The following is a 21,500-nucleotide window of genomic DNA, read 5'->3' as shown; positions in this document are numbered from 1 at the left end:
TGGTTTGGATTTGGTGTTTGTATGCAAGTTTGGGTGATTACGTGCTAATTTCGTGTAATACGTTTGAAAAGAAAATAATTATGACTCTGGTTTTGTGCAAGATAATTGATATATTTACATGAATTGATTCACTCTGTCATTCCTCCCTAGCTATATGCATTTCAATTTTTTTGTAATATATATATGGCCGGGTATATATATATTATATATAACAATTTTACATATATGTTATTATATATATCTTATTTAAATTTTTGCTTTGTATGAGATAGTCAATCTTTATTGTTAATTTGTTAATTATTTAGGTAATTCTTGCTGTGTGTTATGATTGTTATTTGGTATGCACGTGGTATATATGAACAACCATGTGGTTTTGATCGGTTATATCCGGAAACTAGTAATTAACTTAGATTTATTTATTTAATTTGTTTAGTGATATATAATAATAAATGCATTTAGATTTAGACTTGTATATTGTTTAGGTTTTGCCCTATTAATACTTATAAATGTTATACGACCAAAAACTTTGACAATAGGAAAAAAAAATTTTAAAAAAAAAAAAAAAAAAAAAAAAACAACAACAAAAATAAATTGACTTCGTACCCTAGCTAGATTTATTTTATTTAACTAGGGCCCCCAACATCTAACAAATGCATATATATGAACTTTTGGGAAAAAAATGATAGAATCTGAATGTGAATGAAGAATGTTAACGGTTAAACAACATCAAATAATGTAAATTAGAAAGAAAAAAAAAATAATAAAAAAGTGCGTGAAGAAAACCCTAAACACTACGAAAAAAAAAACATGAAAAAAACTAGCCTAGATAGATGATCATTATTGATGGTCCCCATTTGGAATAGTTGTTATTTCGTTTAAGTTTAAGAAATTTTCATGAGTAAAAAATAAATAAATTACCAACAACCTTAGCTAGTAATTAAGTTTGCATGTAAATTCCATTAAATATGTATGGGTTTATTGAATACTTTTAAGTCGCGTATATTTCTCTCTAATGTCCATATACAACAATGGACAAGAGTTGGATGACAAAGCCTAGGAGTACGTAGGAATACAAAGACGGTTGTAGATTGTTCGTGGACTTCGCAGTTGGGAACTGCACAATACCTAATGGTAAGATTTATTGCCCGTGTAAGGTGTGTCGCCTTAACCAGTGCTATCCGCCAGGCGTTGTTCTCAACCACTTGATAGGGGGAAAAAGCATACTTCCTACATATAAGGACTGGATGTTTCATGGTGAGAAGCCTGTCCGGGACCATGTTGAACCGTCTCCTTCGAATCATCCGGCCATAGATGAAGTAGGTGGAAGCAGTGATCAAGGTGAAAATATGCACGCTATGTTGCGTGATGTGTTCGGCATGCACGATGTCGGGGAAGACAACTGCGAGCCTCAAGTCGTTGTGCAGGGTGATGAAGAAATCGTAGTCGAAGAAGTGGATAAAGTTGATGCCTGAAAGTACCACGAGTTGCTTAAAGAGGCAAAGACACCGCTATATGATAGGGCCAAACATAGCAAGCTAAACACAACTATTTATCTGTACAACTTGAAGTGTGTTGGTGGAATTAGTAACAAAATATTCTCATCTCTCCTTGAGTTCATCAATCAATTGTTGCCTACGGATAATGAAGCTTTGCCGATTAATACTTTTGAGGCAAAAAAATATCTAAGGGACATGGGACTCGGGTATGAGAAGATTTCAGTTTGTCGTAATGACTGCATGTTATTTTGGAAGGGCAACAAGGAGTTAGATTCATGTACAGTTTGTGGAAAATTTAAGTGGAAAGATGAAATTCATTTAGATGAGGACGGTCAACCCATATCGTCAAGTAAAAAACGCCCGGTGAAAGTGTTGCGGTGGTTTCCACTCATACCAAGACTATAGAGGTTGTTTATGTCACAGTATACATCACCTCATATGAAGTGGCATGCAGACAACCGTCCAAAGGACGGTAAATTGAGGCATCCGGCCGACAATGAAGCATGGAAGTCATTTGATCAGTTGTATCCAGAATTTGCAGCGGACAGCAAGAATGTAAGGCTTGGACTAATCTTAGATGGATTTAATCCTTTTGGGAACCTTAGTACATCTCACAGCACTTGGCCCGAAATACTTGTGCCATACAACTTGCCTCCTTGGATATGCATGAAACAAACGTCTTTCATAGTATCCCTGATTATCCCATGCCCGAGTTCACCTGGAATGGATATAGACGTTTACCTACATCCCTTAATTGAGGAATTGAAAGAATTATGGAATGTAGGAGTATGCACATTTAATGTTTCCACTAAAACACACTTTATGTTGTGAGCACAATTGATGTGGACAATTAATGATTTTTCGGTATACACAGATCTGTCAGGATGGCCTACCAGAGGAGCAAAGGCATGTCCTTGTTGTATGCAGTCAACAAGGTCTAGATAGTTAAAACACGGCCACAAATTGTGTTTTATGGGTCATAGGCAATACTTGCCCTTAGACCATCCGTGGAGGAAGAACAAAAGAAATTTTGACAATAACCAGGAACTACAATGTCCACCCGATGTGCTAAGTGGAGATGAAATCCTAAGATAGTTAGAAGGGATGCCATTTGGGGATGAGGATGCCAGCAAGTCAAATTCAAACAGTAGCAAGAAGTAGGGAGAGAAGCGGAAGAATAGTACTCCCAACACCAGACCACAAGGGACCAATCATGTATTATGGAAGAAGAAGAGTATTTTCTTTAAGTTTCCGTATTGGAAGGATAATTTCCTACAGCACAACCTTGATGTGATGCACATAGAGAAGAATGTGATGGACAACATTCTTGGCACAATACTCAACATCAAAGGGAAAACAAATGACAACTACGATGCTCGCAAAGACTTGCAAGAGATGGGATTGAGACGTCTACTTCATTCATTACGAAGAATGAAAAAATCTATATACCCCCACCTTGCCATACGATGTCCAATGAAGATAAAACCAGTTTCTTGAAAGTGCTTTGGGATGTGAGGGTGCCCGATGGTTATGCCTCGAATATTTTCAAATGCGTACGACTCAAAGAACGTACGATGACGGGTTTGAAGAGTCATGACAATCACATACTAATACAACAACTTCTACTCATTGCTTTACGTAGGTCACTGCCAGGTAACGTGGTCAGACCTTTGGTTGAGATAGGAACATTCTTCAGGGGCATATGTTCAACTACTCTGACACTAGATGATTTGTACAGACTCCAGAGTGAAGTCTGTGTGACTTTGTGCAAGATCGAACATGTATTTTCCCCAAATTTTTTCACTAGCATGGTTCATGTTGTCGTGCATCTTATCCGTGAATGCCAACTGGGTGGACCAGTGTAGTATAAGTGGATGTATCCGGCTAAGAGGTAAATTTTGATCGTTAAATTGTTATTATTATTATTTTTCCCCACCACTAAAAGACAGTGAATCACTGCAATTGATTGATTGATTTTCATATGTAGGAGCCTAAGAGGTTCAAATCTAATGTGCGCAATAAAGCGACTCCCGAGGGATGTATTGCGGAAGGCTACATAGCAACTGAGTTGGTGACATTCTGCTCGATGTATTTGGATAACGCACCGACGTTTCATAATAAGGCCTAAAGAAACCTTGATGGTTGTAAGGGGGCGGGAACATGAGTCATCCTCAACCATATCACACTGGCACAGATTCATCGATATATATTGTTTAACTCGGACGAGTTCCTACCGCTACGGACGTGAGTCATGTCACTAGTACATGCCCTACCATTCCTTGTACAACCTTAATTTCTAATGCACCATAATGAATTTAATTTCTAATTGTAGGATGCACATGGAAACGCTTAGAGGGTGAACAGCGGACAATCAATTGAAAAGTCAACATTTCGAACAATTTGTCGATTGGTATCGTGACTACATAAGAATAATGTCTTCTTACCTGTTAAATGACGAGTATATCTATTTCGCATACAAATCCTATACACCAATTTGACTTCTCACCCTCCATTGTACATAGGTCAATGGATTGGACAACTTACGCAGACAGGAGATGGGTGAGAAACTGGTAATGCACTGTAAAGGGCCAAAGGAAACAGCAGTCCAGTATAACAGATATGTGGTTAACGGGAAGTTGTTCCGCACTCTTGCAGTTAATATTACAAAAAAGGACTCAGAATAGCAGCATGTGTGTACCGAATACTGATGGCGAAACGTATTATGGGAAGTTAACCCAAATAATTGAGGTTGAGTACTACAATAGGACAAAGTATGTTATATTCAAGTGTGATTGGGCGGACAACACGAGGGACAGAGGGTACAAGGTTGACGAGTATGGCATAACGGGTGTCAATTTCATAAACCTTATCCACACTGGAAAGAGGATTACGGATGAGCCATTTGTACTAACTTCACAAGTTGACCAAGTATTTTACATCGAAGATGAAAGGAACCCAGATTGGGATTTTGCTGTAAAGACTAAACCTAAAAATATGTATGATGTTGGTTAGGGTCAAGGGCCTGATGATTCTAGTGTCAGCTACCACGAGATTAAGCCCCTCCTCTTAAGTACCAATCATGATCATGTTAACTCACATGATGATGTCGATTACGTTCGACCCGATTTATAACCAATCGAAGCATATGTCATTTAATGAAATTGGAGTACACCCTTATCTTTGAATTTTTTTTTTTTTTTTTAAAAAAAAAAAAAAAGAAATATCTACATTAATTTGTAATTGTTTTTTTATGTTAACCATAAAATTTATATGTACGATGAGTAAACGATATATAATTAATTGAATAACTAGTATATGTTTAAAATTTTAAATGTATGATTACTTTACATATGCTTGTACATATTTACTTATTTTAAATACTAATTCGGTTCGTAACGTATTTTGCAGGGAAATATGAGTTATAGGGGAAAGAGAAAAGCATAGAGGCAACCGACCGTGTGGTTGACATCTGGCGTCGGGCTCATCCCCTCGGGCCGATATGGAGCCAGAAGGGTATAGACCAGTACTTCCACATCATGTGGAAGGGCAGACCGATGCGGGGCAGGACTTTGGCTTTGATGGTGATGTTCATGGAGATTCTCAGCATATTCTGCCAGAGCGGGGCACATCCACACCTTTCACGCTTGACTTCACGACGTTGAGCGATATGGGAATCATTTCACATGGCCATTTTGAGCGGCACCCGTACCCCACCGGACCACAAGTGGATGAGAGTGATGAGACACAGCCCCTTGATAGCAATGTGGGTGATGAGGATGGTGCCGCGCAGGACACGCATCCCAATGATGCCTCTACATGCCCGTTGGCGATGGACGAGGTTCGGACAATAAGTAAGTATATGTGCTAAAAAATTGTAATATTTTTTTATTTTAATATGTAGTTAGTTTAAATATGTAATTAACTTGTTTAAATCTTTAATGTATTAGGTGTAGATCAAAATGGCACCACCCACTACCATGTTTTGAGTGTCAAGTCATGTCACAAGTTGTGGGAGATCCCCGATAGGTAGAGGATCGTGTGTGAGTATAACCCCGCATGGCAGCCTGTGGGACAAAGCGCTTCCAAATTTAGACGGATGACGAGAGTGTTCGTTAGGAGCAATAATTATGTAAGGATTGGCGATGAGTGGAAGAATGTACCAGAACGTAGGAAGGAGGATATCTGGGATGCCTTGATGGTATGTTATAATTAAATATTATTGTAGTTATGATAGTTATTTGTATATTCATATATTTATCTCAAATATATGTTGTATTGTTAATATAAATATACGCGTGAATTTATGCAGAAGCACTTCTATATCCCGCCTGAGTGCAATATTGCTGCCATAAAACGGGACGCTTTCCTTGATATGCGAAACAAGCATAAGACTTGGAGGTATGAATTTAAGCAGAGTCTTCACATTACATCGGACAATACTCCGGTGACAGTGAAGGCTAGGGTAGGGGAACAATTATCCACGTACAACAGAACAGACGTGGATATATTATTGGAGAAATTGTGTAGTAAAGAGAATCAAGTAAGTCACATATTTTATTGGCTTAGGATCCTGATAAAAAAGGTACCTGTTGCTTCCTGATTGATTGTTTTATCATCTCCAGATAATGCGGAGAAGTTGGAGAATGATGAAGCTATTGACCTGGATTGAGCATTGTCTGTGAGTTTGTAGTTGGTAAACTTATTATATATTTTGTTCTTGTTTTGTTAATGTTTAACGTTACATGTAATTATGTCTATATTCATCGTAACATATATAATTTGGTTGTATATGATTGACATAGAAATTACATGTTTGTGATACATGTAATTATGTCTATATGATAAATAGTAAGTATTTTTTTATGGATGTTTAATCAATACTTCGTTTAGGGTTTAATGTGCATGGTAGTTCGTTGCATCAGGTATTTTTGGTGGATGATTAACGTGGTAGTTCGTTCCATCAAGTATCGTTTCATGAATATATAGTTCGTTAAATGTGTATTGGGTCAATTCCGAAATTGTACAATATTAAATATTGTTATTTGATGTTCTAACTATTGATGATGATGAGGTTTGCATGTTATTATTTCTATTATTGAACTTTAGTATTGTTTTTTGCTTATAACTAGTTTTGTTATGTTATTATTGCTCCTATACACATTGTATGAGATAAATATTGCATTGATGATGTTTGCTATTATTTCTAGCGGAAGCTTTTTTTTTTTTTTTTGAGAAAATATATTTTATTTCAATCATGAAACTTGCTCAGCCATTACACTGTCGTGGATACAAGGGTGGTAACCCCCAACCCAAAGTTTGTTCATCATTTATCGCAACTGCTAATTTCGCTAACTTATGCGCCACACCATTGGCTGTGCAACTCACATGCATCACCTGCCAGTCCACCCCAAAGCAAATATTATTTTTAGCATCTTCCAGCACTAATCCATAGCTCACATTCCACAGCCCGTCCCTCTTCATATTATTAACCACTTCCAAAGCATCCCCCTCCAATATGACTTTCTGCAAACATAACGGGTGAATGACTACTGTGGCATACCAGAGCGCCATCGCCTCTGCAGCTGCCGGATCCACCATGTAGGGCCTGGAAGCACAGAGAGAGGCCCTGACACTGCCAACATGATCTCTAGCCACCACCCCAATGCCCATCCGATTTTCTTCCTTTGAGAGGGATGCATCCCAATTGAGCTTTATCATGCCTTCAGGTGGAGGCATCCACTGGACTGCAGCCCTTAAGGACTACAAGTTCCGTATATTGTGTTGTCATCTTGCCTCTGCCTGTTCAAAAGCCCTTAATTTCTCCTTTGCTATCCGTAACACAGTGGCTGGGGATGTAAGTGACCCCCCAAACACAACTACATTCCGTCGAAACCAGAGCTGTCTTGCTACCCCCGCAAACAAACGTATATCTTTCTCCTGCAGTCGGCCCAACAGACTCCTGAACAGGTCCAAAAACTCCCCATCATCACTCGTGTACTTCTGTAAAGCTCGAGGGCAGTCTAGCCAAACATCCCTAGCGGATTGACAACTCCATAATATGTGAGACAGAGATTCTGGATACAAACCATAGATTGGGCATAAGGGGTCCATTGTTATTTTCCTGCTCAGAAGCTTCTCTTTTGTAGGGAGGATACTATGACAAGCTTTCCACAGAAAAAGCTGTGTAACCTTTGGTCCCTTAATCTTCCATATTGCTCTCCAAAGATCACCATAACTCACCTCAGTGGAACAAGACCCCTGTTCTTTCTTAGAGATGGCCTTGGCTAGATGATAAGCGCTGCATACCGAGAACTCGCCATTTTTGGTTCCCCCCCCAAACTAGTTTATCCAGTTGGGCTCCTGGACAAACACCCAGACTCGTTATTCATTCCACCTCCTCCTCAGTAAAGTTTTCTTTTAGCAGGTCACAGTTCCACCAATGGGTATTCGGGTCAAGCAATATGCTGACCAGAGCGTCCCTCGGGAGAGATCCGTTAGGAGAAAAAACCATACGTGAAAAAGGTGATGGTAGCCAACGGTCCTTCCAGATTCTCATTGACTTTCCATCCCCAATTCGCCACATTAAGCCTTCCTCTAATAATTTCTTTGCTTGCCATATACTATGCCACGCATACCATGGCTTATTGCCCAGTCTGGATTCCAAAAAGGAGCTGTGAGGGAAGTACTTTTCCTGAAAAATTTGTGCTGCCAGGGAATTGGGATCCTGAACAAAGTGCCAACCTTGTTTTGCTAGCATTGCCCGATTGAACAGCTCTAGCTCACGAAAGCCCAGTCCGCCTTTGTCTTTCTGCTTGCTCATCTTCGTCCAACTCAGCCATGCAACACGAGAGAGGTTTTCTTTGTGCCCCCACCAAAACCTCAACATCATAAAATTAATACTCCGACATAGAGTTTTGGGGAGTTGAAAAATACTCATCGTGTATGTTGGCATGGCTTGAATTACAGCTTTGAGGAGAATCTCCTTCCCTGCCAAAGTCAGAAACTTCTCCTTCCAGCCTTGAAGTTTATCCCAAATCCTACCATGTATGCTTTTGAAAGACCGTATACAAGACCTCCCTATGAGAGCAGGTAAGCCTAAGTACTTCTCGTAACTATTTGTGGATCCAACTCTAGCCACATGCAGCAGGTGCTCACGTGTCTCTTGAAAGGTGTTTTTGCTAAAGAAGATAGAGGTTTTCTCCCTATTTAGCTTTTGCCCGGAGGCTCGTTCATATACATCAAGGAGCTCCTGGATTTTTAGCCATTCAACAATATTAGACCTACAAAAAAGCAGACTATCATCTACGAAAAACAGCTGAGTAAGGCGGGTTCCCCCTCTAGAAATAGCTACCCCTGTAATTTCTTTTGAAACCTCGGCATTTCTAAGCATAGAGCTTAAACCTTCGGCATAAAGGATAAAAAGGTAAGGTAAGAGAGGGTCACCTTGCCTAATACCCCTCGTAGGTACAATACGACCATGAGGTTGGCCGTTAATGAGAACAGAGTAAGAAACAGGGGTCACACATGTCATAATAAGCTCAATCCACCTAGGGGCAAAACCCATTTTTCTCATTACTTCCTCCAGAAATGACCATTCAACACGGTCATAAGCCTTGCTCATGTCCAATTTGAGAGCCATAAATCCTTCCTTTCCTTTAAGTCTTCCATTCATAGTATGTAAGGCCTCAAAAGCTACTAAAACATTGTCCGAGATAAGCCTCCCCGGGACAAAAGCACTTTGATTAGGAGAAATTATATGGGCCAACACCTTTTTGAGTCGATTAGCCAAAGTCTTTGCTATTAATTTGTACAAGACGTTGCACAAACTAATGGGTCTATAATCCGTCACACAAGTTGGATTTTTCTTCTTTGGTATAAGGGCAATATAAGTTTCATTTATGGCAGGGTCAAAAACACCTTCATTCAAAAAACCCAAAACAGCACAACATACCTCAGAGCCCACCATATTCCAGAAATTTTGAAAAAAACTGGTAGCATACCCATCCAGTCCAGGGGACTTCAAGGGGGCCATCTGAGAAAGGGCTTCTTCCACATCACTTGCAACAAAAGGCTTGAGCAAAGCAAAATTCATCTCTTTCGTGATTTGGGCTGGCAAACCAGCTAGACAGTGGTCAATCCCAACTGTCCCTTCCGTGGAGTAAATGGTTTGGAAATATTGGGAAAAAGCTTGCTTAACCGCATCCGGGTTAGTCCTCTCACACCCATCTGCATCATGGATTTTTGTGATACGGTTTGTATGTCTTCTTTGAGTCGCCCAGGCATGAAAAAAACCTGTATTCCGATCACCATTCATATACCAATTTTGTTTTGCCTGTTGTCTCCATTTGAGGTCCTCTTGCTCGAGAAGAATTTCGATCTCCTGTAGTAGGCTTTTAATCTCCTTTCTATTTTCTGGACCCTTACTAAGCTGCAAGGTAGCTAGCTGGTTTGTCTTTTCCTTTAGTATTCGATCAGTATGCACATACTTCTTCTTACTCCACCTACTCAGCACCTTGTTGCAGTAATCCAATTATTCCCTCACTGTGGTCAATCAGTTTGGGCCTAGTTGCTCCCTAGTCCACGCCTCATGCACCACATGTGTGTATTCTGCATCTAGTACCCATTTAGCCTCAAAACGAAATCTCCTCCTTCCACCTTGTCTCATTTCCCCATGGCCACCAAACTGGATCAATAGGGGATTGTGGTCTGAGGACCGTGCCACCAGAATCTGTACTTGGACATCACAAAAAGCTTCACACCATGCCGAGTTTGCCAAAGCACGGTCAAGCCATTCTTTCGTATAATTGTCATCCTCCCTGCCATTTGTCCATGTAAACTTTGGCCCTACAAACCCCAAGTCAATGAATTGACAGAATTCAATAGTATCACAAAACTCCACCATTTGTCTTTCACGACGAGAAGCTGCACCCCATTTTTTAGACCCATCAACAATCTCATCCTCCCTGCCAAACGAAATCATCAGGTTGTGATTTGACCGTTGCGTTTATGTACCACCTCGAGTAGTTCTGAATTGTCCCTTCACAATCCTCTCTCCATAAGAAGGCCAACCCTCTACTTTTTCCGACATAATCAATAGTAAACAAACTAGCAAAACCCAACTTCAATCGAGTCGGGTTCTTTTTATTCTGTAAACATTTTGTTTCCATAAGGAACAAAATTTTGGGTTTCTTTTCCTTTACAACTTGGCAAAGGTCTCGAACTGTCCAGGGGTTCCCAAGCCCCCGGCAGTTCCAACTAAGGAGAATCATGGCTCTAGGCGGGGCTGCATAGTAGCCTCTGCCATTGTATCTGTAAGCAAGCTATGATTCCCTTCATTCATTCTCCCTTTCTTTTCCTTAGTCTCCATTCCACCTGCAGTCGCATCCTCCACAGCCTTAATGGGAATTAGTTGCAGAGTTGTGTCCGCAACCCTCCTCTTCCCAATGTTTTTATGATTCCCCTCCTGTTGGGCCAAACTTGGTTGTACCCCAACTCTATCCCATGACTCCTCCCATTTCCGCTTTAAACCCGAGCCCACCTTTCCATTCGGCCTCTCTATTGTTTCCCTCCATAGATGTATACCATAGGCCCGGTTTGGATAAGTTCCTCCCCTTGCGAGGGCTTTTATCTTTCGTAGAGATGGGCTTGGGGAGCCAGCTGGGAAAGGCCCATGATCCACCAATTTTTTGCAATCCTGTTTTGGCAAGTGCCCAGATATTCTACCTCCTTCTCAATTAGATTTTATTCTCCCCAGTTGTTCCGTGGGCCTTCTATGTTTGGCTTCTCCCATTTGTTCGCCAGATATCCCGTCCTTCTGTGGAGAAATGTACATTGATGTAAATCCTGCCATATCACCGTTGTCATTTATGCCAGAAAAAGTTTTATCACTACTTCTTGCCTTAATGGGGGAGCTTGAACCTTTAGGTTTTCCCACATTACCGCTACTTTCCTTTTGTGGAGAGCTGGTATTCTGAGCTTCGCCGTCGGACGAGTATTCTCCCCCCATTGACTGGTTAACGTCGAACGGAAAGGGCCGACCCTCTGCCTGCCATCTAGAATCGTCCGCCCTTAAACACACTCCCCATTGTTGTTTCCCCTCCAAATTGTGCCTCCTTTTGTTCTGTTGTACCCTACACACCTTCGCCGCATGGACAATGCACCCACAATGGAAGCAGAAAAGGGGTAGGTTTTCATATTTGAAATTGACCCAAATGGATTTTCCCCTGAAGAAAAGCGCTCTCCCTCGCTCAAGGGGTTTAGTTATATCGATCTTCACTCTGAGTCGCAGATACCTACCCCACCCTTCTCCGTCAACAGCCACATCAACATCCTCAACATCTCCCATGGACTCCCCAATCTTGGTACCCACAGTACGGGACATACAAAGCAGCGGCATATCATGGACTTGTACCTAACATCGTGTGCGGGTGAAATCCATCTGGGACGGTGGAATCCACCCATTGAATTCATTGAGTGCAATTAGATGTCTCTCGAATGACCATGGTCTGCCCTCCATGACCCTCTGTTTATCTCGTTCATCTGCAAATTCAAAAATCCATAGGTTGTCTTGGATCTCTTTGAATTCTACACCATTACTCGTTCGCCATAAACGGGAAAGAACAGTCTTGAAGGCCTCACGGTTGATCTTCTTTTTCATCCGTACTTTACCTATCAGACACCTTTGCCCCTTCACCTGCATGTCAACAACGTCCCCATCTGTGATTATGATTCTGGCTTATTCCCCTGTAGTAAGAGAATATTTATCCCCCATATCGATCACTATTCACTCCTCCTCTTCCGGCACCTGGTAGGAGACAATCCTTCATCATTGGTTCTTTCTCAGGCGTGACCTAGAGAGAGGACCAAGGAGGATACTAGGAGAATACCAATATATGCTTGATGCTAGCATAAGCATTTTTTGTTTTACTATTATTATTCCTATACACTTTATATGAGATAAATATTGCATTGATGATGTTTGTTATTATTTCTAATGGAAGCTTTTTTTTTTGGTTTTATTATAGTAATTAATGTCATTTTAGTTAGTATATATGTTAGAATTGTTACGGTGCCCTTTTTTGTGTTTGGCTTAGGATCTTAATAAAAAGGGTACGTATTGGGTGCTGATTGGTTGTTTTATCATTTTCAGATAATGTGGAGAGGTGGTACACAATGAGGAACTTATTGCAATATAATCAGCTTTGTCTGTCAGTTTGTAGTTGGTAAACTTATAAATATTTTGTTCTTATGTTGTTGATGTTTTCCGTTACATGTAATTATGTCTAGATTCGGGGTAACATATATAGTTTGGTTGTTTGTAGTTTTTGTACAAAATGTATGTTTGTCATACTTGATGGAGTTTGTGATACTTGCGTGTTTGTGATTAATGTGGAGGTTCATTTTTTATGGATGATTAATGAAAAATTTGTTTAGGGTTTAACAAATTTTTGATGGATGATTAATGTCGTTTCATGAATATATAGTTCAAACAAATGTGATGGATGATTAATGTGTATTAGGTCAACTCCAAACTATCCTACAAATTGGCCTTTCAAACAAATTGGCCTTGCAAACAAAAAATAAATCGTAAATAAAACAAACAAATGGGAAAAATAAATAAATAAATAAAAGGGACCTAATTTTCTGATGTGGGACTTCTCCCACTTCAGAATTTTCTGACGTGGGAGAAGTATTATGACGTGGAAGTTCTTCCACGTCAAAAAATATTCTGACGTGGTAGAAGTGCCACGTCAAAAAATTCTGACCTTCTAACCAATAACACGTCAGGAAAAAAAAAATTTCTGACTCCTATGCTTCTGACATTCAACACACGTCAGAAAAAAAAATTTCTGACGTGTCAGACAGCATGACATGTCCGAAATCTCCAAAAAGGAAAAACTTATTTTTTTGCAGTGAAGATTAAAAAACATGAACATAGTGCTACATTGAATAGCAAGATATTGCTATTACTATAGCAAAAAAGTTAGTTTAGCTCTTCTGGAGCTAATCTGTTGGAGCTGAAAAAAGAATAATAATAGCTAAATGTAGCTAATGTTGTTCTTTTACCTAATCTATTAGAGATGTTCTTAGTGCTTAATGCATTTTTATTCCTCCAAGGGGCAGTTCAATTGGTTAAGAGCCACGCCTCGTGAAGCGGAGGTCACTTGTTCGAATCCCTTATATATATAAAGGATTTTAATTTCTCCAATGTTATAAATTGTAGAAGCAAAAACTGACCCACACAGATAAGCATTCATATATAATTTTACTCCTCTACTCCTGCATCCCTAAAGACACCACATTATCCCAATAAATAGGCAGTTCAGCTCACAACAAAGCCTCACACAACCTTCTGCCAAATTCTACTACTATATAATATAACTACAGTCTATTCATAAACGCGTTGCCACTCTCTCTAAGCTCAGTTGTGAGCCTTTTGACTGTGACAAGGTCTCCTTCGATTGGCTAAAGTCAAATATAATATTTTTTTTGAAAATTCTCATTATATATATATATATATATATATATATATATATATATATATAAGTCAAAGAGATAAACTTTACATTAAAAAAAAAAAATCATATTTAGTCCATAAGTTTTCATGTAATTTTAATTAAGCCCTTAGATTTTCAATTTTGATAATTAGGTCCTTAAGTTTTCTTTTTTGGTTTAAAATAGGTCATTAGTCAACCTTTCTTCCAATATAATTAATAAAGGGTATGTCGTGTCAAACCAATCAATTTTAATGCTACATTACTCTTGTTTGACATGCCACGCGTCAATTGTACTTGTTATGTGACTCAATTACTTAAAATTACAAATATACCATAAATTAAAAATTCTTAACTTTTTTTATTTATAATATATTTACAATTTTAAAATAATTGTGCCACGTGACAAGTACAATTGGCACATAACATGTCAAATGAGAGCTACGTGATTGATTGCTTTGACATGTCATGCTATTAATTAATTAGACAAAACTATGGCAGACAAAGCTATTTAAAATCAAAGGAAAACTTGAAATAAAACTATAATATGCTATATATTTTTCGATTTTTTTTTTTTGAAAAAAAAAAAACATATATCAATGATTAATTTTTAAATTGTGTTATTATTAATGATGGAAAAAATAATGATCTTCCTAATATGTTATTTACTTTATATTATTGTTGATTCATTATACTATGTTGCAAATATGAAAGCTGGGACGTTGGCATTCAAAAAGTTAAACAAAGCATAAATCAAATTTGAATAGAATTTTTTTTTCATTGATATTGTTTTGTTAAAGTAATATGCTCTATTTTTATAAAATAAATAAATAAACATTTTTATCAATATATATTATCGTTGGCACAGCTCCTAATCAAAATCATGTTTTTAAAAAAAAAATAAAAAATAAAAAAGGTAAAAATAATCTTGGAACTTGAAGATATCAATTGACTTTATTTAGTTATCATCTATTTTGAAATAGTAGACTGTTATATTTGTACAAATGTCAATTGACAATGATTTTATATAAAAATCCATTTTAAATGCATTTGATATACTAATATGGAAAAGTCAATTTTATGACTTATCTGGTAAGGAACATCTAGCAGTTGAAGTACAACCAAATCTCTTTAATAAGATATAGTTGCATTCAAATGCAACTCTTGTTATTATCTTTTATAATTATCTTTTATAATTATCTTTAGAGTAGTTTTATCTCTTCTAATTATCTTAGAGTAGGTTTATCTCTTCTTATTAAGTTCTTTAGTTGTATTAGTTCTTCTAGTTACTATCAAATTTAAGGTTGTTAAACTTGATTGCAATTGTAACTCTTCTTCATATATATATATATATATATATATATATATATATGAGCAACTCTTCTTCCTATATACAATATGAGAACGAAGCTGGAAATTAATTCCACCAAAAACAAATTTGTTTGCTTTCCTTCATTATCAATGGTGTGTTGGCATAAAGCTGTGGTCCAAAAATCAATGCTTGGGATTTATTTAGCTGATGTCACAATTGTTAAGATAAGTAAAAACATTGGAAAAAATATCAAAAACCCTCTCAACTATTTGTACAATTAAACTACCAAACTGTGGGGAAAAAAAAAATGCCACTCTGCCAAATATCCCCATCAATTTGGATAAAAAAGAACACCTGACCACTTTTCTTCTTAAGATACACATATTTTTTAAAAAAACAAAAATTTAAAATAAAAAAGGAGCAATTCAAAGAGTGGCCGAATCACCTCAAAATGAAGAGGAGGGGTGGCCCCAAGCTACCCTCAAACATGTTGGGGGTGGCTCCGGCTCAGAAGAGTGGCTGAACTACCTTTGTTTTTAAGTTAAGGACATTTTTTTAAGTCAAAGTTTTTTAAGGGCAAATTTGGTTTTTTAGGGTTGAGCCATCTCTAATGGAGAGGTTTATTTAACATAAAATGGTAGTTTGATGTATAAAAATGTCACAACTGTCACTTTGTAGAGATTTATTGAAAATAACTAGTAATTGAGGGAGCTTTTTTATATTTTTTCCAAAAACTTTTGTACATATAAAGGATAATTGTTTTGTTGCGCACCAGCTTCAAGAAAGTGAAAGCAATTCATTTATTTTGATTTTTTGTTCTATAGTTTTTGTTTAGAGAATAAGTTATATTAGGATTTGGCACAAATTAAGTTTTTTACGTCCTCTATTGAGAAGATGACACATCAACATGGAACAACAAAAACGAGTGTTATGAAACTTCGTATCTTTACATTTCTCTATACCATCGATAAAATTCAAAAAAGAAAGAGCCCATGAAATAAAAAATAAAAAAGATTGTTTAGAATCTGATTTTTTATTTCTTGTATTTTTCTTTCTTGAATTTTGTTGAGGGATAGAAAAAGGTAATTAAGATATTGTGTTTTTATAACATTCACTTTTGTTGTTTCGCGTTGATATGGCATCCTTTCAATAGAAGGCAGAAAAGATTTGGTTTGTGTCATGTCTTTATAAAAGTTTTAAAGTTATAAAAGATTAGGCTGCAAAACCCCTGCATGAGTCCAATATCAGAATTGTCAAAACATAAGGGAGACGCATCGTATAACCTTTTCCCGCATTTGATTAGAAAAAAAAAAAAAAAAAAAAAAAAAAAAAGGGAGACGCATCGTGTTCCACACGCTGAATGGCTTCAATGCTCATAGTTTGTCTCTTGCTCCAAACTTTGGTGTCATAATCTTCCATTACCCACAGGTGCAAAGAACTCTCTTCCCTGCAAAGCATCGCAAGGCGGCCGCTATACTCCACTAGCTTCATATGCTCAAAATAATGTTCATTGCAGAAACGGAAAGGTAGATCAAATGTTATCCAACTCTCTGTATCTACAAAAAATGCGAAGATTTTGTTATTGGCTATAAGCCAATGAAGTGCACCGCATGTAGACACGGCAGGTTTCCAACTTAAGAGCTCGCCCCCATGGCAACAAAACATCATTTAATCGTTTCCATGCCCATGTCTCGAATGAAAAAATTTCGCAGTGAAGAGCATTGTACGACATAGACTTCTTGTTGATGCATGCACACTTGGGTTTTGAAAATCGAACCATCTTATAGCATAAAGGATCTGATCTGAGTGCTACCATGCCAATTCCTTTGGTGAAGTACCCTGTTCTAGGATTCGGCATGTGGTGCCATTCTTCATTACTAGTCTTGCAGACATAATATTCAGGTATTCGTAATCTTCTTGTGATATTTTCATTCACGCATAATAAGATACCTTGTTTAGTAGCTGCTTTGATTTTGGCATGACAAGGCAAAAAATCAAGGGAGAGCAGGTTGGAATCAGTACCAAAATCTGTGATGGAGACAAAACGCTGAGACATGGGCTTGCTAAAGAACAAGGTATGTGTGAAGAACCCAAATATTGTTTTTGTTCTGCGACGGAATGCTTGCATGAAACTTGACTCATAGGTGATCAAGTTCAATCCTTGGAAACCATTTTGCATCGCCCAATAGTCTTTAGATCTGTTTGGCTAAAGATTTCAAATAACATATCCAGGGGAAGAGTGGAGGACTCCATTAGAGTAGAAACCCTCAAAACTATCACAAAGTATTTTAATGGGAAGATTCCTTGCCATTTTTCATAAAAAATAAAAAGTACATTCTCAAGATATTTGTAAAAGGAACGACCACATCAACAAGAGTTCATCACTAACCCTAGAAATTGCACTGAGATGAACATTTGCCTACATGCTACGTACAACTATAATATCAGCATACTTGACTATTAATGGGAATAGCTGGAATTGCTTCGTGGCTATCTCCAAAGTTATTCAAACAAGGTGGCTTGGCTGCCCCATAATAAAAGAATGCCATCATTTTTGACAACTCATCTGCATTTCGAATTGCTGAAAACCCGGCATACAATGAGTTAAAATCATATAGTGGGATGCAGGAAATTGAAGATAATCATTTAATTCTAGAAATTACCTTTCTCACGGTACAAAATCTTCCCTGCTTTTGTGAAGATAATCTCAGGGAAAACAGATACTTGTAATGCAGAAACTAATTCAACCTCAACAACAGCATCAACCGCAACACACTGAATTGATATAACAATAAAAATATCAGAAAAATTTGTCTTTGTGAGGGGATGGAGGTGACAGAAACAGTTTAGTGGCTTCACTCACTCTTGGTGAAGGTAGCCGGCAGTTCCATATGATGTGGATAGCCCTTTCCAGTTCCTCCCGTATTTTTTCATTTTCCTTTGGTCTGAAAGAATAAAATATTTTCAGAAGTACAGTATAGTTTACTTGTCTAAACTTGTAAAAGTAACACAGATGTTGGTATTAAAATCCAAGTTCACGTATTATTTCAATACAGATTAACAGCTCAGATGCATCACCCACAATAATTAATAGAAATGTTTCCAATAGTCCACCAAGATCTGACTTCTTTTCAACAGCAATGACAACTCACTCAATTCTTATTTCGACTCCTACTATAATGATCACTGAAAATGTCTTTTCGATAAGCAATCACAGAAAATGTCATAACAACTTGAGCATCAAACAGTCATTCTGATTAATACTGAAGTTATGGAGAAAATCAAAAGACTAGTTGAAAAGATCCATCCATTCAAAGACACTAGGACAATGGTTAATAGACATTCCGTTAGTATGCCATGTCAGCATTTGATTTATCAACTCAAAGGTAAATAGACATTAAAAAAATTAAAACATTTTAACAGTCTAACCAACTTAAGCTCCATATATATAATGTTGGTAAAAAGCATGACTACGCACAAAGAAGGAAACTTACAACATGGATCCAATTATTTAAAAGGGATAAATGCAAAATCAGTTCTTGTGGTTGGCCTAAATTACAAATCAATTCCAAGTAGGTGGCAGCCACCCCCTTCTTCTTTTTTAAATTAATTTTTAAATTTTAATTTTTTTAGTTTTATATATTTATATTTTTTAATTAAGAGGGACATGTGTCATTATTTTATTAGTGCTAATAAGGCATACTAATAAAATCTGTCAAGTGTTTTGACATAATTTGGCTACAGGGACTAAATTATTATTTTGGCCTACCCAAAAGACCTCTAAATTATTTTTTATACTACAAACTGGAGCAATTTGTAATTTTGGCCAACCACAAGAACTGATTTTACATTTATTCCTGCTTAAAATGTGCAGCCATCATTAGAAAGTTGTGTAAAAATCAATAAATACGAGACCTAGAAGTTTCACAAGTGATATACATAAACACACACATACTAGAGAGAGAGGTTTCCATAAGAATATAATAAGGTTGAAATGTTGGGAATATAATTTGTGAAGAATTTCTCCCCTAGTTTGGTACTTGTTGCGTTCTACAGTAACAGAATAGCCAACAAAACTGCCATAGCAGTGCAGTACTTGTAATACTGGAAGTCAAATTCCATTAGGAACATTCAAACATGGCTATAAATGGGTAAAAGATAGTATTCTTTCCATGATACAACTGATCTTACAGCAGAACCCAATAAAGTTCATCTATAATAAGGTATCAATTTTAACAAACTACATTCTGTTCTTTGTTTTTTTCTATTTTTGGTTGAAAATATTTAACAAGAAATCATGGACATTAATTTGGCTGTGGAATAACATGATATGAGTGTTAATGGTGGGAAAAATATGATTATTCCTGTGGGTAAAATAAATCCTTCAAAAAAAAAAAAAAAAAGAAAGAAAGCAAAAGTGAAGCAACATTACACTTGAGAGATATTCTAAAACTTTTATGCCAATCAATCATGTGCATATTCGATAGGAACTAAGATGTAAAAAATGATAATATAAAGTGAGCAATGTAATACAGAAAAAAGGAAGCAACTAAAAGCATAACAGATAAGGTAAAAAGATGACCTTTTATAACGATTGTGCACAAGAATGATCAAAGGACTGATGTCCTTGAACACAGTCTCTTCCCATTCTCCAGTGGTTATGTCTTTGATTGGACGGATATAATTATCATCTTGCCAGACAATTTCATTGTCGCTATCATAATTATCATCGTCGCCTTTCTTGGTGTTCTTGATGGTGATCTTGTCAAAGAATTGATCCAAGCTGAATCCCCGCCCATCAGCATCTTCAGGCCAGTCAGGATCATCCTCATCCACGACAAGAGGATAATCAGCCAGAAGCTTTTCCATCTTCTTCCTCCTTTCCACAGGATCTACCTCCCCCTCGACATCAGGGTTTCTATCAAGCACTTGTCTAATTTTGCTCCTCCATTCACGTCTCTCTTCAGAGTCCATAAGATAAGGATCATCCACCTTCCCAGAAGGACGTTCATCCTCCTCCTCTTCACTGTCACTAGATGCTTCCCTATCAAGTTTCCCTACACTTCTAGACTCTCGCAATCTACTTGTTCTGATTGCACGACCCTGTGTTCAGGCACAATTTGACTCCATTTCAACAAATACACTAAGAAAAATTCATACATCCTATAAAGTTAAAGATTCTAAACGTGACATAAACACACCAGCAAAGGCGAGTTTAGGAAGTTGGATGAGAGACTAAAACACTCCATTCTTGAGGAAGATACGCAACTGTTGCGTTGTCTTTGTTCAGACTGTGGACTTAAACCAGTAACTGAATTGGGAACTCTGAATTTGTTGAGGGGTGACAGTGGATATGATAAAGGTAACCTTATCGTATGCTGTAGCGCCATTTCTACACACAATTGGTTCCAAAGGAAGAACAAAAGCAAATACCAGCAATAAAAAGTTAACCACAGAAGAGAAGTAGAGAAGTACTGAAAGCTCAAAAACACGGGAATCCATTCATTTAGTCATTAAAGCAAACAGTTAAGGAGCAGTGCTAAACCCTATTACAATCAAGCATGCAGGAAAAAGCCTGTAAACGAAGAACATAGGAAAATTGTTTGAAAAACTGACTTGGGTAGTCTTTAGTTTCTGAGAATGAAGCTTCTTTTATTTGTCAAGGAAAGAACTCGCTTGAGCTAAAAGCCTAAACCCCAAGAGAGCAGAGGCAACGGGTGTTGGACCTTTTGGCACTCCGACCAGTGGCACGCTCTCATTTCATCACAATCCAAGCCCGACACCCAACGAATTACCACCCCTACCTTGAGGCTATAGGCTCACCACCACTCAGGTAAGAACGTGCAGAAGAGAGAATTGTGCAGAAGGCTAAGAAGACCTTGGCTTTTATGAATGGGATTCCAGTACGTTTTCTAATGGTTTTGACGTGTAATTTTTAGTTTTAGGCTCCGTTCTTTTGCGTAAAATATTTTTTGTCGAAAAATATTTTCAACGAGAAAGATTGATTTCAAAAAATATAAATCAGCATTTGGTTTGTATAGAAAATGAGTGATAGCGGAAAATTGCTGGCAACCCCTGGCGGAGGTCTCGCAAACTCCGACAGTAGTCTGACTGAAGTTTAAGTAGTTTGAAAATGAGATACTCAAAAAATACTCTACAAAATTTTAAAATAAAAACCATTTTCTACAAATTAAATAA

General features: G+C 37.5%; 2 protein-coding genes across 2 annotated transcripts; both read right to left on the bottom strand.

Moving 5' to 3' along the window:
* Nucleotides 1-6,761: 6,761 nt before the first annotated feature.
* LOC132178224 (uncharacterized) lies at nucleotides 6,762-7,232 on the bottom strand. Its single transcript, XM_059590673.1, has one exon. The coding sequence runs from the start codon at nucleotides 7,230-7,232 to the stop codon at nucleotides 6,762-6,764; it is 471 nt and encodes a 156-aa protein (XP_059446656.1).
* A 10,344-nt stretch (nucleotides 7,233-17,576) lies between these two features.
* Nucleotides 17,577-21,362, bottom strand: LOC132177776 (thioredoxin-like fold domain-containing protein MRL7L, chloroplastic). The gene is made up of 6 exons (XM_059590227.1): nucleotides 20,919-21,362; nucleotides 20,504-20,694; nucleotides 19,885-20,405; nucleotides 18,166-18,247; nucleotides 17,966-18,077; nucleotides 17,577-17,883 (listed from the first exon to the last, which is right to left on the bottom strand). The coding sequence occupies exons 2-6, from the start codon at nucleotides 20,690-20,692 to the stop codon at nucleotides 17,747-17,749; spliced, it is 1,041 nt and encodes a 346-aa protein (XP_059446210.1). The 5' UTR covers nucleotides 20,693-20,694; nucleotides 20,919-21,362; the 3' UTR covers nucleotides 17,577-17,746.
* Between the last annotated feature and the right edge of the window lie 138 nt (nucleotides 21,363-21,500).

This window comes from Corylus avellana, chromosome ca4 (genome assembly GCF_901000735.1).
Source record: "Corylus avellana chromosome ca4, CavTom2PMs-1.0".
NCBI classification, from domain to species: domain Eukaryota; kingdom Viridiplantae; phylum Streptophyta; class Magnoliopsida; order Fagales; family Betulaceae; genus Corylus; species Corylus avellana.
This window is presented reverse-complemented; position numbering and strand designations above follow the sequence as displayed.